A 26,580-nucleotide genomic window follows, 5' to 3' on the forward strand; every position below is an offset into this window, starting at 1 on the left:
TATAATACATAATGTTGCATTTATCACTAATGGTATTATTTCTAGCACATACATGGACTACAGGCAGGTCCATCTAATACTTGCACTCTTTTGCTATACATACTGTTGACCTGTCTTTGTAGTACAAAAGAATGTACCTTTTAGCATTAATGATGTCTTCACAGATGCAGGTGTAGGTTACACATGCCATCACCTCTAACCAATGAACCTGAAGAATGCTCTAAACTAGTGTTTTTGGAGAGCTACACTGTTTTAATAATTTTTGTTGCTGGCATCAAATTCAGAATAAGCATTTTTTTTTGATTTCTTATTCATGCTGTATTAACAGTTCATCCTTGGTGCCGGCATCTCCATCTGCTTGTGCTGTGTAGACCCAGTTTCCAAGGTCAAGAACCAACAACTGATCAGTTGTCAAAACACAATTTTTCAGTACTTTCATGAACACCAGCAACATTCCATTTGTTTCCATTGTGTTGTGTTGGTCACACTAGTTTCTGAGCTGGATATCTGGAAACCTTGTGACATAAAGCTGAAACCATATACATGACCAAGTACAACAGGGATTTGGAGAGAAAATATTTGATTGTGTAATTATGATACACAGCATATCTAGGACAATTCTGGAGCTGACAAGTAGTAACCAAGTATAACTATGTGACATGAATAATACTCAGGTGTGGTACTCAATTGACTAGCTCTGACGTAAATTGGAAATAGTGTTAAATTAACGTTTGATGAGTTTTATCTATTTAAAGTTAGTTTTCACGTTTGTGCTGTTATCATCCATCAGTCTTTTACTTTATTATGAAAGTTTCAACGGAAGTGGTTCATGTCTGTGTCACGTTTGACACTGAGTCCCTGTAGCTGTTTTTTTGCAAAGGAATGTTGCTGCTACATCGCTGTCGGGATGGAGGTCTGACAGATGTTTAGAGAAAAAGATGCTGGGGCTTCAATTTCTTATCTTATTAAATAACCGTGAGTATTAGTAGCTGATATCACCTGGAAGAAAACACCCACTTAAGCTGCTGTTGATGTCACTGAGCGTACAGGGTGAAAAGCTAAGCTAATATCGGCTGGATGGCTAATGTTAGCTAAAGCAGAGCCGAAGGATAACGTTACCTTTTAGTCAGGGTAGGCTGCCTCGTCCCTTTTCAAAGCCTGTGTTGTTCTTGGCATGCCCATAGAATATTTTGACTTTTACTTTGCTTCAGAGATTCGGTACAACTCTCTTTTAACTGAGCTAAGAGCTAAGTCAGCTAATTCTAGCAGGATACGGTTAAAGGGGAAATTCGCTCCTAAAATGAATTCATACGCTGTGTTGTTGCTATTACAATTTTGCACGGTTCGGCTTTAAAATTAGGCCGGGTTCTCCTGAACAGAGATGAGCACAGACAAGTATAGAACCGGTGATGTCTAATGAAGACAAAGCTGATCTTGATGGTGAATAATGTAATACCTCCTGGGACACTGTGACAGCTCCCATTAGGATTCTACTGACACATGGAAACATGCTGTGATGCTGCTGTCAGCTCATCTTTCACGAATCTGTAATGTGACCCTTATGATTCACTTTTAAATCTAAGAGTCAGCTACTGATATGTTGTTATGTAATTCGTTTTCAAAGTGTCATTTGACTACATAACCAAATGCAGCTCCTGTTTGTGTGCCATGTACTGGTATCACATTGAATTTCAAACCAACCCTCAGATTTTCCATGAAAATGAATAACTAACAATCTTTGAAAAACCCAGATGGAAGATTTATGTAAATAGCACTTCTAATTGCTGTTAGAAGGTATTTCCTGTAGTTCTCACAGAGAATCACGATGGGAAAATACACCCACAATCTGTCAATTTTATATACCACACAAAGATAATATAAAAATATGTTTTGGAATGAAAATATGTGTATGTTGGGGATACATGATAAAAAAAAGGGAAACCTGCCAGATAATGGAAAAAGTATATTCTCGGCTATGAATTGGAATCAGTGAATACATTTTCAATAAATATATCAGACATAAACAAGTTAGCTGCTGCATCTACACAGTCTGATAGTATGATGATAGTAATGGTATGCACGTTAAAAGTTGGTTAGCAATAATAGACAGCGGTCATCTGAAGTGTTTGTGCAAGAATAGAAGTTATGCTATTTGCTTTACCCTAGACTTATTGGACTGTCTGCATGTGTGTCCGCTGGAGTTCTGTGTTCACACATGTAAGCCTTTGTTTCTCATAGTTGTTGTGAGGTTCAATCAAGCTTGTTAGTTCCCAGTGTTGTGACAGTAATCAACCTTGATCCGTGTCTCAAACTGTGTTTTGTTCTGTGAGGTCATTGTAAAGTCATTGAAGATGATGTTAAAAAGTGTGGAAAACCTGGTGTTAAAATCTGAGGATTCTATTCCTCCTCTCTGAACCCATGTGGAACATTAAATATTCACACTGGAAACTACGATTGGTTTGCCGTCTGTGTGCTGCAGTTCTCGGTCACAGCCGACTTTAGAAGAAGAGTCTTTTTTTTTTACCTTACAATGTAGTGAAACTCTGCATTCCACCCATGCCAGAAGAACAGTTGGCAGCGAGTGTAAAGCCTGGGAACCAACTCCTGATCGAAGCACTGACCATGTTTTGATAATCGGGGAAACTGTGGGATTTACAAGGAATGAGAAAACATGCATACTAGGTTAATTCTCAAGTCATTACCCTTGATCAAGGCACTGACTGCAATCTGGAGTTGTACCCTGGACACGACCAATGGCCACTGCTCCATTGGGTGGTTTTAAATTCAGATTACCAGTTTCACTGTGTTGTAAATTGTTTGATGTGTGTTTCTTTTAAGTCACCAAATCTGGTAGTGCGTTTCTCCCATACCTTGTAATGAAGACATGAAACTGCATCTTTCCTAAACCTTGAAAGTGAACATAACTTCTGTGTTTCTCTGCTTTTTCCCCAGATGATGCTCAGAACAACATGGTAGTTACCTTCACTTCTAACTGGCAAGAAAGAAGAGTCAGTATTTAGTGATTAAGCATCATATTGGCTTCCAAGCATGGAGCCATAACTTTCTCAGACATTAGGATACACTCTTACACTTTCCCTTCAGTTGTTGTGTGAGGAATTGTCAGAGGAGTTCCATTATATCACAACGTGTAGCTGTACAAGCTGTTGAAGCCCCGTCAAGATGTTTTCAGCACTTAAGAAGCTGGTGGGATCAGAGCCAGGGCAGCTCAGGGACAAGAATATTCCAGCTGGCCTGCAATCCATGAACCAAAGTCTGCAAAGACGGTTCGCCAAAGGGGTACAATATAATAGTAAGTTATGCAGTCAATCAAGCGAACAGGCTTCTGAAGTCAAATATGTATGTCTCATCATTTATAGAAGACTGCTTCTTAGTCCAGTTGATTTCTGATGAACTTCATGTACAATCTCTTTCCCTCTTAAGTGAAAATAGTCATCCGGGGCGATAGAAACACTGGAAAGAGTACTTTATGGCATCGACTGCAGGGCAAGAAGTTCGTGGAGGAGTACCTGCCCACTCAGGAGATCCAAGCCACAAGTATCCACTGGAATTACAAAAGTTAGTCATTGCAACTCTTGTATTTGTTTGGTCTTATCTCCATGGCTTTGGTTACCTCTTTATCTTGTTGAATATTTGACATCTACTGTTTGTTGATTTATTTCAGTGGCTCCATATCAAGGTAAAATGAGAAAGTGTGTATTTAGATTTAGCCTCAGCTAACCGTTTTTTTTAGAGTAGGTGTCCTGTATTTGTGTTAGTCCCAAACAGAGAATATCACTGCTTCCTTTTCTAGTGCACTTTGAAGCTCCTGCATTTGAAATGATATAACTATGCCACCCTAGAACACAAATAATGAAAATGCCCTTTCTGTTCATCTCAGCTACTGATGATGTGGTCAAGGTAGAGGTGTGGGACGTGGTAGACAAAGGTGAGTGTTGACACACATGCCAAAAAAAACCATACTTTCTACTGTACTGAGGCACTATAAGAAGTGACATTTTTTTCTGTCTACTGCAGTCAGCCTGCTACAGTACGTCATAAGATTATATGGATGCTAGGTTGCTTGTTTGCTTTCTGCTCTCACTGTTGATGTTGTCTTTTTTACACCTCTCTCACACTTATCTCAGGCCAAAAATATCCTCTTCCTGAAGGTGTAGGTGAGCGCTACAATAGTGTGTAGAAATGTAACTCGCCTGTGTGCTGTGGGTTTGCCCCGCCTTGTCCCAGACTTATCTGAATGTCAATATTCTCAAGGTTTGGCTCTTCCCTGTGTGGCTGAGTTTTCTGCTGTATTTAGCTAAAGCCTGAGCATCTGCACCGTGTGAGCACTGATTTAATGCCAGCAGTTTGTATTTAAAGGATAACGTGTGTTTAAAGGCTGCAAGATGCTTTTCCATAGGAAAAGCGGCTGTGCTTCTCTGCTCGATTTACTCATGATAGACTAACGTAAAGCAACATAAAGCAAATAAAGCAAATAAACTGTGAAGTGTGAAGTATTTTCTTTTCAGCCTGTCTTAACTCAACATTTGTAATTTGTTGTCAATACAGGCAAAGGCAAAAAGCGTGGAGACAATTTGAAACTGGAGAATGAGCCCCAAGAGGTGATTATCGCATGAGTTTTGGGAAAAAAAGCTGTCTTTATAGTATGTGGGTCAGTGATTGTATTGACTAGAGTCGTTATATATTGTAAATGATCAAAAATGTATGTTTCTGTCCTGTATCCTGTTATGAATACATTTGTTTAATCTGAATATGTGTGTTGTAGTCAGATGAGGTGGCCCTGGATGCAGAATTCCTGGATGTGTACAAGAACTGTAATGGAGTCATCATGATGTTTGACATTACCAAGCAGTGGTAAGAGTTGTTTGTCTGGTTGTTGTGCCAGCGCTGTCTCATCAGTGAACTAATGCTACAGTATGCATGGACAGATAAGGTTTCAGTCAGTCTGCATGCGGCTGTGAAGAGTGGATTTTGTTCCGCTTCAAAGGCACAAACCTTAAAACACGTTTCAAACATTGCTATTTTTGGCATCATTTGTGAGGGCATGAATAGATTTTTTTTGTTCTAACTGTTTACATGACACTTTATGTTTGTATTTATACCATTCTCTCAGCTGTACATTACAAAAAACGTATAGGTCAGCGCATACAGTGATGAGCATCCGTCTCGTGTTATTCTGTGTTTTTCTTATATGCAACAAATCACACAACATCCCCAAAACCAACAATTAAGTATTCTGTCACCGAGTACTGTATCTGTATCAAAGCCTGATAGGTCTTATTCCTCTGTGTCATAGAGCTCCATTGTTTTTGTAAAAATACACATCAATAAGCCATGAGCATTTCAAATATGTTGCAGCATGCTGATGCAGAGAATTAATTGATAATTTAAAACCTCCATTAAACAGTTTTTTTAAGCTCCTTTTGAGTTTTCTTCAGCCACCCATGATTGATGCTTTGTTGCAATGTTGTCAACTGCAGGACTTTTAACTACATCCTGAGGGAACTGCCCAAAGTACCCACCCATGTGCCAGTGTGTGTGTTGGGAAACCACAGGGACATGGGCGAGCATCGCGTCATCCTTCCTGATGATATAAGAGACCTGATTGCTGGACTTAACAGGTAGATCAGCACTTAAGCAAACGGTCAAATGATAAGACTCTCACTGTGATGGAAGCTGATGTGATGATGGATTTTGAGTTTGACAGCAACCACGTTGATTCAAGATACTTTGTTGTCATTGCAGGGTTTCCTCTACATGTAATTGACTGTAGCGCACAAAATATAAGCCGCCACGCCTTAGAAATTCAGTGTTTCCCATACATTGATTAATATTTCTGCCTTTCCATCGCATACTGACATTTCAGTCAGTCTCTTTTGTTTTCATCACTTTTAATGACTTCAGCATTACTAATTCAGGGCTGTATTAGTGAAAAAAATGATAATAATATGAAGCTGTTTTTGGACCAGGAGCAGTGCGCTTCACACGGTCGGAGGCTCCTCACTTCGCACGTACACACAAACACACACACACGCGGTGACAGATGGTGGGTCTGTGTGTCGTTCCAAAGCAGCCATGAATTAGTTACAAAATGACAAATGTCATTCATGACTGACTGTTACGGTGAGTTGAAAAGTATCAGAAACATCTAGTTTGTTCACAAAAAAATACGATTTGATGTAAAACCCTTCACATAAATAAATCCATTGTTAGAGAAAGGAAATATTTTTCCTATTTATTTGTCTTCCACCGCAGTCCTTGACGTTAACGAGTATGATGGATATTTAGCTTGATATTTAGCTAGATGGTTAAAATGGTCACTTAGATCAGAGTCCTGCACTGGTCTTATTTTGCAAACCCGCACCCACCCGAACCCGCCATGCTTAAAACCCCATCCAACCCGTTTTTCCAACAGTATCACAAATTACATTCCGTACCCAAGCCGACCTGCTATAAATTGGTACCGACGCCCGAAGGAAAATTGGACGGATGCAATTTTTAAAAATGAAAGTAAGCCAGCGTGGGCAATGGGAGATCTGGGAGGGCGCAAGCACGCATGAATGAGCTCATATGAAATATAAATGCTTATCATTTGTGTCACTAATAATGACTGATGATAAGTGCCTTAAAAATGGCAATCGTAAAACCCGACCCATCTCTCCAGGCGTCCGATCCGATCTGCATCTGTGTCCAACACAGTACATTATTTTTCACCCGTGCAGGACTCTGACTTAGATAACTCCCCTCTTGAAACAAATAATAAATATAGTATTTCTTTACAATAGAAGACAAATCAGTAAGTCAATAAGCAGCCTATGACATAAGTATAAATATTACAGTACGGTATCAGAAAATACTGGCGCTGGAAGTAGCTGGCAGTCTGTATCTGCTGAGGAAGCTCAGGTCCTTTGGGGTCCAGGGGGCACTCCTGACTTCTTTCTAAGACTCTGTGGTGGCATCAGCCATTTTCTATGGAGTAGTCTGCGGGTGCAGCAGCATCTTGGCAGCAGACAGGAGGAGACTGATAAACTTATCAAGAAGGCCAGCTCCATCCTGGGATTTTCTTGATTCAGTGCAGGTGGTGGGAGAGAGCAGGATGATGGACAAGCTGTCATCGCTGCTGGTGCAGGAGTCCCGCCCCCTGCAGGACACTATCTCAGCACTGGGCAGCTCCTTCAGCAACAGACTGATACACCCTAAGTGTGTAAAGGAGAGGTATCACAGGTCCTTCCTTCCTGCTGCTGTCAGACTTTACAACCAGCACTGCTCCCAATAGCAATAGACCTCACCCTGTACTCTGCACTGTGCAGTGTGTCTGCATAAGGTCACTTCTGTATGGTCAATTTCCTTAGCACCCATATTTATTCCATATTTATTATCTATGTTTAAAATCAACATTTAAAAAAACAAAACAAAACAAAAAAACAAACAAAAACTGCTGTTAATTTTGCACTATATCATGTAAATATGTGTATATGTCTATTTCTTCCCTTTTTAATTTTATTGCTTATTTTTGCTATTGTTTCTGTTCTTGTAATATGTTTCTGTTTTTGTAATACTCGCTGCTGTCGCTGCTGTGACAAACAAATCTGCGGGACATTAAAGGATTTCTGATTCTGAGAAGATAGAGCTAGTTCCATCTCACTGAAGTTGTAAACACTGACAAAAGAATAAAGAAACAACAATTACTAAACAAATCTACTGCATAGTTGTCATGAAAGATAACTGGTAATGCCTGTGTTTTGCAGACCAATGGGATCATCTTACATCCACTATGCTGAATCCTCAATGAAGAATGGGTTTGGCTTGAAATATCTGCACAGGTTTTTCAACATCCCCTTCCTGCAGCTACAGGTTAGGTTTTGTCCTTCATGTCATACATACAAAGTCAATATATTTTAACATTTTATCTCATGAACTTCAATGATTTTTGTAGATATATGCTTATTCTCAATTAAATGGCAACAGTTTCAAATGTATTGGGTCAGGGGAAGCAAAAGATGTCGTGGGATACTCCAAAAACCCCTGTTTGGAACATTTCACAGGTGAACAGGTTCATATAGCTGGTTCATCTTGGGTATGAAAGAGGCATCATCAGAAGGCTCAGGCTTTCACAAGCAAGGATGGGGCGAACACTTCATAAAACGTGTGTGTGTGCGTGTGTCTGCGTCTGTGTGCAGAGAGAGACGCTCCTTAGGCAGCTGGAGACCAACCAGCTAGACATGGATGCCACCCTGGAGGAACTCTGCGTCCAGCAGGAGACTGAAGATCAAAACTATGAAATGTACTGTTTGCCTTTTTTCTTCCTTTCAGATAACTATTGCACTGAGCCCTTAGAGGGACAGTTTTCTTGTGCAGATCTAGTCTACTGTGTGCTCATGGTATATTCTGGTGAACATCAGAAATACGACCTTGCTCTTGGGAATGAAGTTCAGAGGCAGGGGACACACTGCAGACCCAACCTACCAGATCTGTAATTTGTCAGAAGACACAGCAATTCAAACATTTAAGGTTGTATTGTATAGAGTCAATTCCACTGAAAAATAGTGATTTATGCTCACATTTCTTACCTCTGAAGGTCAGCATTTCGGTCACAAATATCTTTCTCAAAATTAAACTCTCACAAAGTGACACTTTGCTTAAATATAGCCCAATATTACATGATGGTCCAAAGCTGTTCTGGGTTCCCAAATAACATGCAACATTTTACCAAATTAGGTTTGCAATGAGTTAGCCAAATTACACAATTTCTATAATACCAACACCAAAGAGAAGAATTTTCTCTTTCAGTATGGTGATGTATAGTGTCACATTTCTGCACATTGGTCTGAGCAGTTAATGTTGGGCCAGCCAAATACTTGAGGTAATCAAGAAAACATAACTGTGTATTGCAAATGTCTTGTTATAGTAATGAGTTATGTTCTGACAAACAAATTTGTGAAGTTGTTTTCAACGTGTTCTGTGTTTCTTTGTGAACCTGATTATAGCATGTTTTGGGATGATTATAACACCAGTCAACATCAGGACACTTGAAATCTTCCCTCAGATATTATTTAAGTTTATTAACACGTTTTGCTGTGATTTCTGCAGTTTCCTTGAGAACCTGGAGTCTCGCAGTAAGGGCTATGGCTCTCCTGGTCCAGCCAATGGTCAGAGTCCCTCCTCAGGCTCCCAGTCCCCCATTGTCCCTCCCAGTGGAGCCTCAACAGGCAGCTCTAGCCCCAGCACCCCTCAACCCCCTATTCCCTCCCAGGTGCTCCCACAGTCGCCATCTGTGTCTGCCTCTTCCCCTCCGCCTCCGCTGGCAGTGGTTAGCGTTGCAGCTGCTTCACCAACTGTTGAGTCAAAGCCATCAGCCCAGTCGCCTGAACACCTTCAGTCCTCAGCTGCATCTGGGTCTTTGGCACCGCAGAAACGCAGCTTCATCTCCCGCTGGTTTGGTTCACCTCCTGCTTCTGAAGCTACCGCTGTTCAATCAGGTGAGATTTTACACATTACTCAAGCAGTTAAAGACTAGGCCTTGGGCCCCATCTAAGCTCTACTACAGAGTCGCACGTAAATTTAATATCATATATTGAAGATAGGAGGTTACCGCCCAAAAATGTTCCCACACTTTGGACTTGCCTGGTCTCACTTTCCTGCGTTCCTCAACATGTTCCGCCATCATTCATAGTCTTCTTCTGCTGCTGCTTCTGGTGCGCATTCTACTAGCGGTGCCAAAGCGATTTGCTCCGGCTCTAATCTTTTTTAAATGATGATGATAATAATAATAATAATAAATACGAAACAAAAATTTCGCATCGACAAATTTTTATTGTCAATATAATCGATTATGTCGACCAATCATTGCAGCCCTACCATCACCACAGTTGAAGTGCCATACATCTTGATGTGTGTTTCATATTCTAGCTATAGTGGACCCTCACTCCAATGAGAAGCAGATAATGCAATATCAAGAGTTGTTCAGTCAACAGAAGAATATTGGTCTGTGTGACCACCAGCCAATTTTTGTCATCAGCAAGGGACTGCATGCATACAGCATGTGCCAACATCAGGTGCATGGATGCATGCAATTGTGACCAGCACAAGAAGCATACAGTGACCCTACCTTGTGGTTGACAGTGCTGAGTTGAAGCCATATGCAGTATGAGGAAAGTATATGTTGTTTTTAAAAGTTTTACTGTTGTTATCTCTCCTACTTGCCTTCATTTCCTTAGCTCAAAGAAAATGTAATCAGTCCAAAAAACTATAGAATATGAGCCAAGTCTTCATCATTTGGAGATCATTCTGTATTTTCGACTATAGATTACCCCTCGCAGTGTTAAAAATGTATAAGATAAGAATTACAGTACAATAGAAAAATAGTAACATTACACACAACCATAACAATAATCTAATGTTATTTTTCAGATATAAACGGTAAATTGTTTGCTATTTCTTAGAAGGGCTTTAGAATGGTGTTAGGGTTAGCAATCATTGTTATGTCTACCATGTAATTTCTAAAAGCTTACAATGAGGGCTGGGTAGTAATTCTTTATGTGATTTATCATCTCTCCACATTGTCTCCACGAGACAATTCTCACAATAAGAAAGCTGCCTAATCGGTCTCAAGTCTAAATTAATAACTTTATAATTGCATTCCTGTTGAGATAATGATGCAAGTGGCATTCTTTTTTTGCCATTACTCACTTTGGCATGATTCAGCATGACTCAAGCAAATAGAAGTATTGCAACTATAAAGTTGACGGCTATGTAAGGAGGATGCAGCTTTTCTTTGATGATCTCCTCTACAACAGTTGGGGGGTCAGCAATTCGAAATGGTGAATTTTATTTTCCATATCAGCTCTTGAATGGATTATTCAGTCGTAACTGAAACTCACTAAGTCCACAGCAAGTAGTCACAAGACTCAACACTTAGAAGCTGAGATATGCAGAGCTTTATATGATCACAGGACCTGCTGGGTCTGGATTATCATGTGATTTCCCTGTTCCACTGGAGTTGTGTGTAATGAACAAGGCAACATATGGCAGTCCTGTGATGGGAGCTCTCTAATTTTTCAAATCAAGTCAAATCAAATCAATCTTTATTCATATGGCGCTTTTCATACAGAAAAAGTATCTCAAAGTGCCACATCAAGGTGCAGAGCCCTTGTCCATGAGACAGCACCCCCACAGCCAGACCAGAGACCACCCCCAGTCTGGCAGGGCCCCATGAGGAAACACTGGAGATTAAAAACTGACAGACTAAAACAGTAAAATAAGGCAAAAAGCGTAGAAGCTAAAAACACGAGGGACTAAATCATAAAAGCGTAAAGGCTAAAAACACGACAGACTGAAACATAAATGCTTAAAGGCTAAAACGTGAGAGATTAAAACAGTAAAAAGGATAAAAAATAATAAATGAATAAATACAAGTGCTCTGATTAGCACGGCATAAAAGGAATTAAGATTCAGTTAAAAGCCTGGTTAAAAAGGCGGTTAGATCCAGTAGTACCAAGACTGTGAGTTTTTGGTTAAGTTTTCTAAGTTGCACCTGATGTCGTTAAAAATCTTTAAAAGGGCTGTCTCTGAAGAAGAGGAAGTTTTGGTTGTTCGTATATTCAGCGATTCAATTTTGGAAATGGGAGATTCCTTACTGTTTGACTGCATTATTGTAGGTTGTGAGGTGTCCACGTAAAATTTCATGGTGAATGGTTAACTTTGATTTTCTCCATCTCCTCTCAGCACTCCTGCAGTTTCTCTTGAGTTTTTTAGTTTCTGTATTTCTCCACGGGGGTGTAGGTCTTGTATTAATGTTTTTTATTAAAAGTGGAGCCACTGAGTCCAGCGCTGATTTTATTTTATGGTTAAAACTGTCAACAATAAAATCAAATGATAAATATTTGTTAAAAAAGACTTCATTTGACAACATGGTGTCTTTAGTGATTGATGCAGTTCCACCTCCTTTTTGTCCCCCTCTTGTAGAAGATAAAAAGTTAAAATTTGGTGGGGAAGCCTCAGTGAGAATAACAGGTGCATCAGTGCCAAGCCATGACCCTGAAAGGAGAATGCTGCCTAAGTTGTTGTCTAAAATTACATCATTTATGTTAAAAGAGCACTTTTAATGTCCGTGCTGAACGTGCGCTCATCATGTTTTTCAAAGTCAATGCTGACATTTTTAATTTCAGATTTCAATAAAGTGAATATATTAGATCATTACTCACATAAATCTGGCTCTATGCTGTCCTCAGAGGGCCCATCTGCACCAGTATGTCCTGCTAAGGTGCAGAGTGTAGATGATTTTGTGCCAGATGATGGACTGGATAAAAGCTTCCTGGAGGACAGCCTGCCCTTGAAGACCAAGGTGCCTCAGCGTGCACCAGCTCCAGCTGTTGACAGTGACAGGTGAGATGTTTATGAAACCTCTTGAGTTGGTTTGTTCTTCAATGGGACGAAGTCAGTATTTGTTTACATTGTTGATTTTTCTACATAAACTGTAATGTATTATGTTTTATGCAGTGCATGTAATAATGTGGATTAGGTTCAAAAACATTCATGAAGTTTGGTTCAAATCTGAATTTATTATGTCTCTTCTTAAAATGTGAGCAGATCTGCTGGGTCAAAAATATACAAGCAGTAATTCTAACATTTGGTTAATTGTCCTTGGACATTTTCACCTCAATTAGTTGCTTTAAATAGCCACCAACAAGCTTCTGGCAGTCCTGACTGAATTTTTGACAACTCATCTTGACAGAAGCAGTTCAGCTAAAGTTGTTAGCTTCCTGGCACGGACTTGTTTCTTCAGCATAGTCCACATGGGGTTCAAGTAAGGACTTGGGAAGACCATTCCCAAACCTTCATTCCAGCCTGATTGATCCATTCCTTTACCAGTTTTGTGTGTTTGTGATCATTGTCCTGTTTGAACACCCAACTGCAAAAAGATCCAATCTTCTGCTAATGAGTCAAGGATTTCCTGAAGAATCTGGGGATAACCCTCCTTCTTCATTATTTCATTTACTGTCAGCAAAACATCCCCACAGCATAATACTACTAGCACCATGCTTGACAGAAGGTCTTGTGTTCTTGGGGCTGAAGACCTCACCTTCTCTCCTCTGAACATATTGATGCTCATTGTGGTCACACAACTCAGTTTTTGTTTCATGTGACCACAGAGTTTTCCTCCAGAAGGTTTTTTTCTTTGTCCATGTGATCGACAGCAAACTTCAGTCAAGCTTTAAGGTGCGACGTCTGGAGCAAGGTCTTCTTTCTAACACAATAACCTCTCAGTCATGTTACTGACTGTGGACACTGACAGCTGTCTTCCAGCAGCTTCTGATTCATTGCAGACTTGCTTTTTGGTGGTTTTTGTTGACTCTTGACCATCCTGATCAATTTTCTCTAAGCAGCGGGTGATAGTTTGTGTTTTCTTCCTGATCATGGCAGTGACACCACTGTGCCATGAACTTGATACATAACTGTTGTATGTACTGTTGATCTTTGGTCCTGTAAATGATTTGAAATGGCTCAAGTGACTTTCCTGACTTGTTCAAATCAATGTGAGCCATTTCAGATCAATGCTGAAGTCTTTAGACTTTCCCATTGTTGTGTTTGTGGCTGAGTCAAGTGGCTGTATCGAACAAGCCCTATTAACATGGACTCAGAAAAGTCACCAGCTGTTATCAGTCAGAAGAAGTTAGGGGCCATGCTACAGAGAACATTTGATTCACAGAACTTTATGTTATCACCAAAAATGATCTTTTAAGTTACTGTATGTATATTTTTGACGCAGCAGATTTGGTCACAGTTTTAGAAGACCTATAATAGATTCATTACGGAATCAAACTTCATGAATGTTTTTTGTGAAAGTAGTTTATGTTCCACTCATTCATCACAGAAAAATGAGAGCTGTAGAAATCATTGGAACTGAGGACTGCCATGACATACATGTTTTTACAAGTGGATGTAAACTAGGCCTGTGACTAGGACAGTACACAAAGAAATGATGCATGAATACCACCACTTTTAAATATCTCTTTTCATAGACTAAGCTGTAATCACTTTTTATCATTACTGAGATGAATATGCAATCCACATGCTGTGCAAATGAAATAAGGTTAGGTTCTTAGAACATATAGCGTGTTATGCTACAAGTATAGGCCACAAGCATAACATGGATGTGGAAGATATGAAATATAAGCAGTTGTTATCTTAGTGAAAATAACCACAGATAAGTACAATTAACATTCAGTAAGCTTCATTACAAACTCAATAAGAGCTTAGTCTGCTTTTACAATAGCAATACGGTAGAGCTTGAAAGTTTGTGAACCCTTAAGAATTGTCTACATTTTGACATAAATATGACCTGAAACAACATTAGATTTTCACGCATGAACTAACAGTAGATAAAGAGTTAAATGAGTATAGGTAAAAAGGTTTTCTTGTCTTTCTCTTTCCCAGTGATGGTGAAGGCAGAGGAAACCCCATGGTGTCAGGTTTCCAGGATGAGCTTGATCCTGATGACAGTGAGCCCAGCCTTCCCCAGCCTAGGACCCTGTCCCCCAGCAAAGATATCACTCTGACCAGTGATGAGGAAGAGGGGGTACCAGCAGCCCCCACTATTACACATGACCAAGACCTGGACAGTGAAGCTGAGCTGAAAGCGTAAGTTCTTTCTTAAAATGGGATTACTTTAAAACCTTATGCATTCATATCAGAAAATGGGGCAAAAGTGTGGAATGATCTAATTCATATGCTATGGCCTTCACAAATCTCATCCCAATTGAACACTTATGGGAGACTTTACAGTAGTCTTTAATAAAACACTCTTCAGGGTCAACTACTAAACATTTAAACCTCACCAGCTTACTAACTCACTGCTTGTAGTCAACACCTCTTCTTACTATAATTCTGACGGCAACCTCCAACTTTCTCACCCAGCTCTGTCTCCTGTCAATAGTGAAGGAACATCAACTCTCACATCCCTGCTGGGCAAGATGAAGGGTCTTCATCTCTGCACAGGGCAGCTTTTAAATCCTGATGTTACGGTAGTAGAATGCTCAGTGGTCAATGACTGTCAGCCATCGGTGAACCGTACACTGAGTGTAAAGAGAAAGTTTAAAGTGCGAGTGGTTTTAATTGTTATTTCTGTTGATTTAATTGATCCTTTTAACTGCCGTTTTTTTTTTTACTTGTTAAAGCAAGAAAAGCTAAGGTGGAATTTATAACATTAATGATGGCTTTGTTTCATTTAGGTGAGCAAATTCGAGGGCTCTGGTATTATGCATACTCACTTATGCAGCTTACTGGTTAACTTAATAGAATGAAGCCATCACTAACATTATTGGTAAGAGCTGTGCTTTTCCTGCTTTGACAAGTCAAAATGTCAGCCATGAAAAGGATATATTACGCCAATACAAGGTAAAGAATTAAAGCTGCAAGCAGCAATGAACAGGCCCTTGCCGTCCACACATCTCGGGGCATGCTGCTATCGGGGCTTGCCCACGCAACACCTTCCATTGAGGAAGGTTTCCCCTTATAATTTTGTGGGCTGCTCCTTCCGGTATTAAACAATGTATTATGAAGTCAGAAGAACTCCCTGCAATCTGCATAATGAACAAATAGTGAGAGGAGTACACTGTGTGACTCTATCAATTGGTAAACAGAGGTTTGTGTCCATTAGCAAGGCTGAATGGTCAAGAATTTGCAGAAAAAGCTGAATTTTTCAAAAGCTGAAAGGCAGAAAAGCTGATAAGTAAGAGGACTGAAAGAGCTTAAAAAAGTGAACAGTTTTATAGCTGAACAGTTTCTCCAGCTGAACATAAAGCTGAATGTATGAAGAAGCTGAATAGGCAGAAGGATGAATATTTGTAAAAGCTGAAAAGTAAGAGGGCTGAAAGAGCTTACAAAGGTGAACAGTTTCTCTGGCTGCACATATGCTGGAACAGTAACAGAACCAAAGTTGAAAATGTCCCCATTAGAATGAATGGGAAAACGCCTCCCAAACTCCTGCCATTTTTGAAAACATTCACGTATTGAGTAACAGACATTGCTGAACTCTGTGATGTCTTTTTTATTTCTGTAGAGTGAAAAATGAGGGCACCAGAACGAGACACAAAGCAGGTACCGTCTGCTCTCCTCCATGAATTTAGGCTCAAAATTAACATGCGTCTTATGGAGGAGTTGCTGGAGTGCTTGTCGCTCTCGGGCTTCTCAATCCAAAAGTGTAAGTCCTACATCTGAAATAAGACCATCAGCTGAAAGCCAATAAGATTTCCTACATTTCTACGTATATATTGTCTATGTGAATGAAGTAAAAGATGTGGGGTCAAAATCAAGCTGAGGAGAATTTTTTCTCCAGTTTTTCTAGCTGCGCTCCACTCTAGCGATGATGTCACGCACTGTAGCTCATGCAATATGCACCCATTATAAAATCAGAAGAAAAGCTAAAAATCCTTAAAACTAAAACTGTGATCATTTCAAAACCATTAAAGATTTTAAAAAGTTGAATACGTGCCCAATAGTTCAAGGTCTTCTGACCAGACAGGGAAATTTTTTTGTCACAGCAGTGACAGAATATTACAAAAAAAGAAACAATAGCAAAAACAAGCAATAAAATAAAAATAGGAAGAAATAGACATATATACATATTTACATGGTATAGTGCAAAATTAACAGCAGTTTTTTGTTTTGTTTTGTTTTAAACGTAGATTTTAAATACAGATAATAAATATGGAATAAATATGGGTGAAAAAAAACATAAGTGACCTTGTGCAGACATACTGCACTGTGCAGGGTACAGGGTGAGGTCCATAGGCCATTGGGAGCAGTGCTGATTGTATAGTCTGACAGCAGCAGGAAGGAAGGACTGCGATAACTCGCCTTCACACAGAAGGGGTTGAAAGTCGATAAGTTTTGAAGAGGATTTGAAGATTTTCCAATTTACTTCCGTTCACACTAATTGCGACTAGAGTGCCACCAATTGGCCAATTTGCACCAAATGTTGCACAAACCCTCATCGGGCAATGGAACACAATTATGAACATTTTTGTGGTAACTGGACTGTATCACACTATTCAGCTGAATTCACAGAACATGCAGATATAAGATTTAAAAATGTGCCACATATTATGAAGGAGTTATGGGCCAAAACTGCTGAAAATAGTGCCACCTGCTGGTCATTTTTGGTGTGTGAGTTACAGGGGCCACTCTACACCGCCCCAGTGAATTTCATGACGTGTTATGGCATGGGCACAGCGCCAAATATTAAATTGGACCAGAGCGCCACCTTGTGGTGGATCGGTAAAACCTTCAGTGGATATCCTCAGGATAGCATTGACAATAATTCTACCAAGTTTTGTGTTAATCACAGCAACGGATATGAAGATACAAAATACTTCATTTTAAAGAGCGCCATCTAAGAGCCATCGCCCAATATTTTAGGCAGGGGCTCATTGGGAAGTAGTAAGCTGAGTTTCATGTCTTTCGGGCACACCAGTGTGGAGATATGCAACACTTTCTGTTTGGAACAAAATCTGCAGGAAGCTGTTAATTAACAACTTCAGTGTTCTTTGGGCTATCAAAGTTCTTTTTATAACTTTTTGTCAGGAGTGTCCACTGATGTTGTGTGCAAGGTTTCATGCAAATCGTTGAAATCGCCTGGGAGGAGTTTGAAGTAGGTTTGCGATATGTTGCTAATTTTCAAAAAACGGTAGGTAAATATAGGTTGAAATGTGTGAAGGTATTATTGGTGCAAAAGGTTTGAGCATCTGTAACAGTAGAATTTGTAGTTGTGTACAGTGATTGTGTATCAGTAAATGTGTGGTCACATTTCAGGACCTCATTTATCAGGTTGTTATCATTCTCCAACAATCAATTAAATCACCTTTAGTGATAAATTCACTTATGATTTCCTCATAGCAATGGCTTTGCCCTCTTGGAGGGAGATGATCCATCCATAAGTCAGGAACCAGATTAAAGTCTCCTCCAACTATGACTTTGTCAGTACTATAGGTCACTTTCCATCCCTCCAACATCTTGCTCAAGGAAGAATAAAGTTGTTTGTTCTGTGTCCTTCTGTTATAGCCATATACACAAATCAAAATATAGTTGACATCATTAAACTCAATCACCATCATTAGCCAATGTCCGTTGATGTCACTTGTGTGGTAAATTACATTTCCAGAAAACCTGTTGAACAGGATCATTACTCCAACTGAATGTGAAGTCCCATGACTGAAGAAAACACAGTCACCCCATTGTTGTTTCCAAAAAATTGTGTCCGCCTCCACAGAATGAGTCTCTTGGAAAAAAATAATGTTGCTCTTTTGCTCCTTACAAAAAAGAAATGTTGCCTTACGTTTTACATTGTTCTTTAATCCCCTAGTATTTAAAGAAAAAAAGGATAACATTCACTATAGCAAGTGTGTGTGAAGAAAATGATGCGCAGGAATGAGTAGGTGATATGTCCCTATCAGAATTCAAAATTAACATTTATTGCAACGACCCTTGAAGTATCTGAACATTTATAAACTGTCAAACTGTCACGGTACCTTTTATGGACCATAGTAACAATGTAAAGATGTTCAATTAGGATCTGCACAACGGTTGTCAATCTGAAGTTTCCTTCAGAAACGCTCTCTTCCCCTTCTTCCTGGCCTCCTGGACTAGTGGCCACAGCTTGGAGCGAGTCTCCCGATCTTCTCTGGAGAAGTCTTCTCTGAAGCGAATATGCATCTCACTACACACTCGCGCTTCCTTCGATTTTTTTCCAGACTTCATCCCGTACGGTTCTCATCCCGAACTGGATAATGATTGCCCTCTGCGTATTGTTAGAGGCGGCCGCCATGTTATGTTTACCCAGGCGGTGGACTGTGTCCATGGTGTCTCGTAGCCGGTCCACAGATAGAGGCACAACTCTGGTGAGAATCCCGATGAGGATTTCTCTTGTGTTTTCTCCATCCTTTTCTGGTAGACCGGTCAGTCTCAGGTTCCACGGTTGCAGTTTTAAGCGTGCTGTTTTCTATTTTGAGCTCGTCAATCTTTTTCTTGAGCAGAATAATTTCTTGTTTGTTTTCTCTTGTGGCCGTAGTATTAGCTTCGATGCGCTTGTCAAGTTTTTTTAATAGTTCAGTCTGTTCATCCACTTTCCCAGTCAGAGCCTGAACTGCAGGGAGAATGGCGGCGTCTATTTCACTGTTGTCTTTCTCTTTCATTTTCTTGGGGTTTGGGCTTTTAATTGGTGTATGAGTCGGGTTAATCTTACTTTTTTTGGAGGAACTCTCATCCACCTCGATGTCTTCAATGTCACTGTCTTCACAAGCCTTGCGGAGGGCATTTAAGTTGTAGTCGTGGTCTGTCATGTTAGTTGTCATGTTGGCATTTTCTTTATTATAGCTTTACCTAGTGGAAATTCACGACGACAGCAGGTTCCTTGCTCAGGCCCTAATTAACCCTTCATTCACTTACAGCTTATTGTGGAATGAGATCATACCATAGTTCAAAGCAGTCATTCCCAAAGTCAGTGCCATGACCTCCTGAGATGCCTTTATAATGGGCACGGGGTGATGCAATATTTTTCCTTACTTTTTAAAAATATTTAATCATATTAATATGAGGGAATCATTACATTAAGTACATATAATGTTACACTTGGAAAATTGAAGAAACAAACAGTAAACGTTTGAATCACCATATTAAAGACCCTGATATATGTACTTATACCACAGCTGATGACATGACAGCTCATGGTTGCTGTTTTCTTTGTTTTACAGGTTCACAGAAGTCAAAAAATAGCAACTGTCAGAGCAGCAATAGAAGTATCTGTCCTAAAAACTTTTGTATTATACTGTTGTTTGTTTTTCACCTTAGTGCTGCTTGCATTTAGATTTCTGTTCACAACAGCAGGTGAGCCACCTGCTTGTCATTAATGATGCAGCCTATCAAAACGAACATGGTATGGAATGATATTGCAACAACCATGTGCACTGACTAGCTTGTACAAAACAACAGCATAACAAGGCCTACATCAAATAAGATACAAGACATCACAATCATTGTTTTCACAGGAGGGACCTATTACCAGAGGACCTCTCTCTCTCTCTGTCTCTCTCTCTGTCTGTCTCTCTCTCTCTCTCTCTCTCTCTCTCTCTCTGTCTCTCTCTCTGTCTCTCTCTCTCTCTGTCTGTCTCTCTCTCTCTCTCTCTCTGTCTGTCTCTCTCTCTCTGTCTGTCTCTCTCTCTCTCTCTCTGTCTGTCTCTCTCTCTCTCTATGTCTCTCTCTCTCTCTCTCTGTCTGTCTGTCTCTATGTGTGTGTGTTTCACTCCCTCTCTGTTTTTCTGCAAAGCACTTGAGAATGTCAGTAGATTGGAGGGGTAGAGCGAGGGCAGACTAATCCACTAGTCAATCGATTGCAAACAGCATTGTTCTCTCGATTAAAACATAATAGAAATGCTAAAATGGGTTGCCAAATATACTTTGCTGCCCACAGAAGTAAAGTGTGCGTGGTAAACACAGCATTTCTTCATTGTTACTGGATAGTGCCCAGACTTTGTACACAACCAATCACAATGCACTGTAAACCTTAGTGCATCATATTACAAATGCATGGCATGAGCTGTGAAGGATTTCAGTCTGCCACATTAAGTGTTTTAGTGTGATAAGAGGATTTATGTAATCACACTGTTAAGCACATTGTAACCATGATGGTTGCTAACCCCCCTTTGGTTTCCATGATTTTGCTGCTGCTGCAGCCAAAGTATGTGTAAAAATGTAAAAAAAAATCTACAATACATATAAAATCAAATACTCATATTTTTCAAGGTAAACAAATGTTCCTTATCACTGTTTCAGACCTGTGATCCACATCACAAAACCAAAGGTGGCATCTAAAGCTCCAGAGCCCAGAGGCCAAGCTGGAGCACCCATCTCCCTCACTTTAACTCCGGCAGCAGAACAGCCAGCCCGACCTCAAGGCAAAAAGAAGGGAAGTACACCCAAAGCTGAGGACTCTGATACAGACCCCGAGGCTCCTGTAGCCCAGCAGATGCTCTCGTTTGTCATGGATGATCCCGACTTTGAGTCTGAAGCATCAGACACACCAAAAATAGCAAAGGTAAAGTTGAACAGATTTTTTATCGCAGCAGATTCATGCCAACTGTTCTTTTTGAGACCCTGAGCTTCTAATGCAATTGTTGGAATTGAGTCGCTAGTACTACTAAATATTTTAATTGCAGTTCTGTCACACTGCCTCTTAAGAATCCTTAATTTTTCAGTCTCAGTCTCTATTGGGAAAATCGAACCATTTTCTCATGTGATTTTTGACTGCCCCTTTCTTCCCAGGATGCATTTCCAGTCAGAGATGAGCTTCTGTCTGACCTCTCTGATGATGACACGCAGTTAGCCAAGGTGCCAGAACCTCTGAAGCCCACTGTGATCTCCTTCAGACACAAGGATGATACCGACCTGTTTGGCCTTGGCATCCAAGAAGAGGCTCCTGCTCCCAAAGACAGCAGTGAGGAGCAGGAAGGCAAGTCATGAAACATCTGTCTTTGTGACTCTGTAACTGTAACTCAGTTGACATTTTGAATTGGATTCACACTTAAATCCACAAATGATTGATTGTGTTCCCAGTCTTTAATGGTGACTGCAACAGCTTGTTTTTTTACCCCACATTTAGACTAATTCTGTCCTATGGACAAAAATCTCCACTTGATCATTAACCACATGACTGAAAGTGCAAGACAGCATCATGTTCAATCCAAGAACGTGTCATAATCTTGAATGAATAGAACCGTAGGTACATATACAAGTACATAATCACAGTTTCATTGGGAGAGTGACTGCTAGATTAAAATGCATTTTTTGAATATATTTTGTTTTAAAGTAAAATATCCCGGCAAGATAAATCTGGTAAATTTATTAAGCTATATCTGATAACCGAGGAGTCACGTGGGTGCAGCGAACAAGATGGCAGCTGGTTAGAGACTCACCACCTTCCCACATGTGAATTTGCAAATTATTATTAGTCACAGTCCTTTAAGTTTTTAAGCCATTTGAATGAGTAAAGAGCCCTAGTCCTTTTTGTCGGAGCAAATGACTGAATTACAGATGTCAGCGTCCAAGTATTTCAAGAGCACGGGCCGCGTGTCCACCCGAAGCAATGCTCAACCTGACAGTAATGACAATGGCAAGCCGCCACCCCGTCTCGACAGTCTGTTCGCAGAAATTATTAAAGTGAACGCCACACTACACGCTGTGGCAACAGACGTTTCCACTATCTATCCATCCAATTTTAGACCCATTTGCTTGCTCAATTTAGATTGTAAAATATTAACAAAGGTGCTGGCCCTATGTTTACAACAAGTCCCGCCCAACATTATACATCCTAACCAGACAGGCTTTATGAAAAATAGATTCTCTACAGATGGTATGAGAAAATTGTTACATTTAATGTGGCTGAGTCAGTCAAAAGATGTGCCAATAGCTGCAATTTCCTTGGATGCCGAAAAGGCTTTTGACAGGGTGGAGTGGGGATTCTTATTCTCCACCCTGACGCATCTTGGGTTCGGTCCATGCTTCTCCAGGTGGGTTAAGATACTATATAAGGACCCAGAAGCTGCAGTGATAACTAATATAATAATAATATTGTTTTTGGCCTCTCCAGAGGGACCGGTCAGGGCTGTTCTCTGAGCCCCTTACCGTTCATAATTTTCTTGGAACCGTTAGCAGTCAGTATTAGGATGAATAATAACATTAAGGGAGCTGAGGTTGGAGGACAGGAACACAAACTATTGCTTTATGCGGATGATGTTCTGGCTGTGGTGAGTAACCCCCTTACCTCATCACCACATTTGATGGACACCATTCAATTATATTTTAAATTTTCAGGCTATACAATCAATTGTAATAAGTCTGAGGCTATGCCTCTATCCAAATCATGCTATTCACACATGGTGGAAAATTTAAATGTAAATGGTCCCTAAGGGAATGAAGTATTTAGGAATTAAACTTAGCTAAAATTTGGATGAACTACCCCTACTGAATTTTAAAAAAAAAAAGAGATCTATCTGATAACCTGATGATAGATCAAATAGACCCTCTATCTGATTTTAGTGGAAGACCTTTCTGTAGCTTGTGTGTAATCCTACTGACTAACCAACCATCCAAAAAACAGACACTGCTGAAAATATAAGCTCCTTGGCAGAGGTGGTTTAAAACATGTTAAAGACATCCGTATGTATCCGCTCCTTTTTCAGAGAGAGAAGGCAAACACTCCTCCAAAGAAAAGAAAAAAAAGAAGAAGAAAAGCAAAGAGGTAAAGTTGTTGCTGTTATATACTGTAAGCAGTAATGTGTCTTAAAACCAGTAATATCAATACAAAAAATTGTGTCATTTGATTTTCAGGAAGATGAAAAGAGCAAGAAGAAACACAAACACAAGAAAAAGGAAAAAGATGAAGCTGCAGTAGTAGATGAGAAAAAGAAAAAGAAATCCCGGCCCAAGAAAACAGAAGTGGACGAGTTGGAGGACTTTCTGGGTGGGGGAGCAGGATCGGTTAAAAGAGATGATGGTGATTATGAAGAACTATAAAAGCTCCTGTTTTATGAGGAAATGGAGCCACAGAACAGCAGTGAGGTGTGTGGTTATTCAAAAACCTCCGCATAATGCAGCATCTCCAAGCCATACGCAATACACAAGGCTACCGACAACTCCCAGGTCAAATACCCAATGACTCTGTACCTGTCAATTCCTTCTGATTGATTTCCCCTATCTGCACTACTGCTGTCACTTCCATTCCAAGCTAGGAGAAATGGCATGGAGAGCCATAAGTACTGTAGTGACTCGTGACATTAAAATTTGATGATCGCTTAGCCACAGATTGGCTCTTTGTATTTTGAGATTATTGAATATGTTTGCTTAATATTTCCTTTGATTTGATACACTCTGCAAGTGATCCACTCCAAATCAGCTCTGTAAATACGGTTCCCACTTTGTCAGAGTGTTTGTTTGGTTGGTTGGTGTAGTAATTGAGAGCATGCTAGAAGTGACGACTGACTCCTAGTGTTCTGTCTTTTCTTTCCTACTTGTTTGCTTAAATGTTTAATGGCAGATTTAGTCTTGTGTCTCTAATTATGAACACTGAAGAAAAATTCAGAGTAAGTAGATTTAAGATCTCTGTCCATCGCCAACAAAGGAAATAACTTCCCCCATTTCACACCTGGAATATGTCCACACTAAGCTTGTTTTGTCCTTCATCCACACCAGGCATGCATTTATCTTTCCTGAAATCAGATCTTTTCAGTAATGGTCTGAAGAAGTTGTAAGCCTTAAAATCCTGGCTGTGCATTTCAGGTTTGATCAGAAAAAAAAATAGCATTTGGAAATCAGCAAAGTGATATACACATGGCTGTATGGCAGCCAAGTCAGCTCTGTGTTCACTCATTTTAATGCTGATACAGCTGATCATACAATGCAGGGCTCCTAGTTAACCTGTATGAATGTAGATTTTGTCAGACAGAGGACATAACGGAGTTATTAACAGCTGAGACTCGGCAGAGTAACCGGGCTGTGTCTATCTCACCAAGTGTGGGCTGTATGGCTCAGATGATTGTTTGTAATCAGAGAATAAAGAAGGTGAGAACTTTGATAAGATGAGAACATATCATGGCGTCAGGAGTGAAAATTAGCATTGGGCCTGACAGTTGCACTTTTTATTCTCCACTGTGTAGTGGGGAATAAAAAGTCTGAGACACCTCAATGCACTTCGAAAAATATGATTTGTTTTCTTGTTTTAGCTACTTCTATGATGTGTCCCATGATTTTTACCCACAGTGCACTCTTCATACACAGTTGTAACCTTAGCGGGGGGAAAAGACTTCTGTGAACTGACCATGACTTGTTCCTAATTGTGTGTCAGGTGGAACAGTGAGTCTTATCTGTACATAATGTTGTCCTTTTGCAAAGTCCCAGTAAGAATGTATGCCTAATGTGACAGTGACCCTTTTGAGAGACAAAAATAGTGTGGAATCTGAACCCAGCATTAGTCATTCTCCTGGTTTTTCAGTGTTCTGATACTGATATGGATGTTTTTTTTTTCTTCACAGCATTGCAATCATTAACCGGCTTAGTATGGACATTCTGAAACTGACAAAACCACCAAAGCCACTCTGACAGTGAACAAGTCATCACTGATGATAATATAATTTCATCTGCAGGTCAAAATAGCCTGTACGAGTTACTTCCCTACCCTATAAATTTAACGTAGCAATTAATTTACCAGCCACCTTCTCTGCTTCAAGTTTTCTGCAGTTGCCTTAATGGAGGTCACTATAAGGGAATGATGTGCCGCTACCCTCGTGAACCATTTTAAGTGTTCTTACTGTTAAGTGTTAGGTAGCTTGGTTGGGTTAAGGTTGTTGTCGAAGCCTTTTTTTTTGGGGGGGGGGTCAAACGGAATCCAACCATCCTTGAAGCCTGTTCTAAGATTGCAGTGAATCAGTACATTTGTTTGTCTTTTGTTTTTGTTCGACTCTCATCAGACAGAAAAACACCATCCATACAAAGAAATATTATGGACTTCTCATATATTTCTCTGTAAGTAACATTTCCAAGATTTTCTCATTGTTTTATCCTCGTGTTATTTATTGCTTCTATTTTGTTTTGTTGCAAAATGTCAGGGTTTTGTTTGTGTGATTTATGCCGAAATTGTCCTCAATGGTCAAACATGATGAGGCTTTTAATGGGCTACAGGTGTTGACATTTCCTAACCTTCTCCTGTAATACATTCAAGGTTTACTTCCACTGTTTTTTAAGGAAATATAACCAGTAAACTTTTCACGTTATTTTTTTTTGTTGTTGAATGCCTCAAATTGTCTGCTCATGATAGAGATGAAGTGCAGTATCTTCCATATCTTCCATCACCAAATAAGTGAAGCACTCTTGCATCACAAGAGAAATGATGTGTATTTTTAGACAACAGACAGGTTTCATACGGTTTCCAACTACCATACACATATGGTTACACGCTGTTGGTTTACAAAGAAATTATGTTTGATATTCCAAAGTTGAAACTATGCAGCATTGATCCTGAATACTGTATGCTCTTTTTTGTCTTTGTCATGTGATTGAGGATAAATGCTGATAGAACACTTTCAAGCAAAGCATGATACTTCAGTGTACAGCAGGAAAAGAATGTATAAAGTATAAAAATAAATCTATATATTTGAAGGGCTTTGTTCCAGAAACGATATTATACCATGTGGAAACAATGTCACTGAAATCCTATGAAATAACATTGACAGGAAATATCTGATATGGGAAATAATCTAAAGTAGTAACATTTCTGAGAGTAGATATGCACACAAAAATACTGTCTTTCAGATATGTTTTCCAAATGGATGTATGGAATTTTGGAATGAAACCCTTCATTTATTTTTCACCCCATGACATGTTCCATCTTTACACTATGTGTGAGTTTGCCTATGTTTGGTTTGTCCAATAAATGCAAACTTATTTCTTCAGACAGAACATTTGTTGCGTCGTGTTTTTAAAGGGATTTCATCTCAGAAGTTTAAATCACCATGACTT

The 26,580-nt window shown here is 39.8% G+C and overlaps 1 protein-coding gene across 2 annotated transcripts; it reads left to right on the forward strand.

Moving 5' to 3' along the window:
* Positions 1–823: 823 nt before the first annotated feature.
* Positions 824–26,515, forward strand: rabl6b (RAB, member RAS oncogene family-like 6b). Of its 2 annotated transcripts, XM_037098705.1 has the most exons (17): positions 824–975; positions 2,953–3,310; positions 3,442–3,576; positions 3,899–3,946; positions 4,146–4,175; positions 4,567–4,619; positions 4,784–4,872; positions 5,499–5,639; positions 7,767–7,872; positions 8,199–8,302; positions 9,109–9,497; positions 12,249–12,402; positions 14,455–14,658; positions 20,845–21,106; positions 21,334–21,520; positions 23,250–23,308; positions 23,398–26,515. In XM_037098705.1, exons 2-17 carry the CDS (start codon positions 3,181–3,183, stop codon positions 23,581–23,583), a joined length of 2,277 nt encoding a protein of 758 aa, XP_036954600.1. In that variant the 5' UTR covers positions 824–975; positions 2,953–3,180; the 3' UTR covers positions 23,584–26,515. The 2 variants fall into 2 exon arrangements, with proteins under 2 accessions (XP_036954600.1, XP_036954601.1); XM_037098706.1 differs by lacking the exon at positions 4,146–4,175.
* The last annotated feature ends 65 nt before the right edge of the window (positions 26,516–26,580 follow it).

The sequence above is a fragment of the Acanthopagrus latus genome, chromosome 5 (assembly GCF_904848185.1).
Source record: "Acanthopagrus latus isolate v.2019 chromosome 5, fAcaLat1.1, whole genome shotgun sequence".
Lineage (NCBI taxonomy): Eukaryota > Metazoa > Chordata > Actinopteri > Spariformes > Sparidae > Acanthopagrus > Acanthopagrus latus.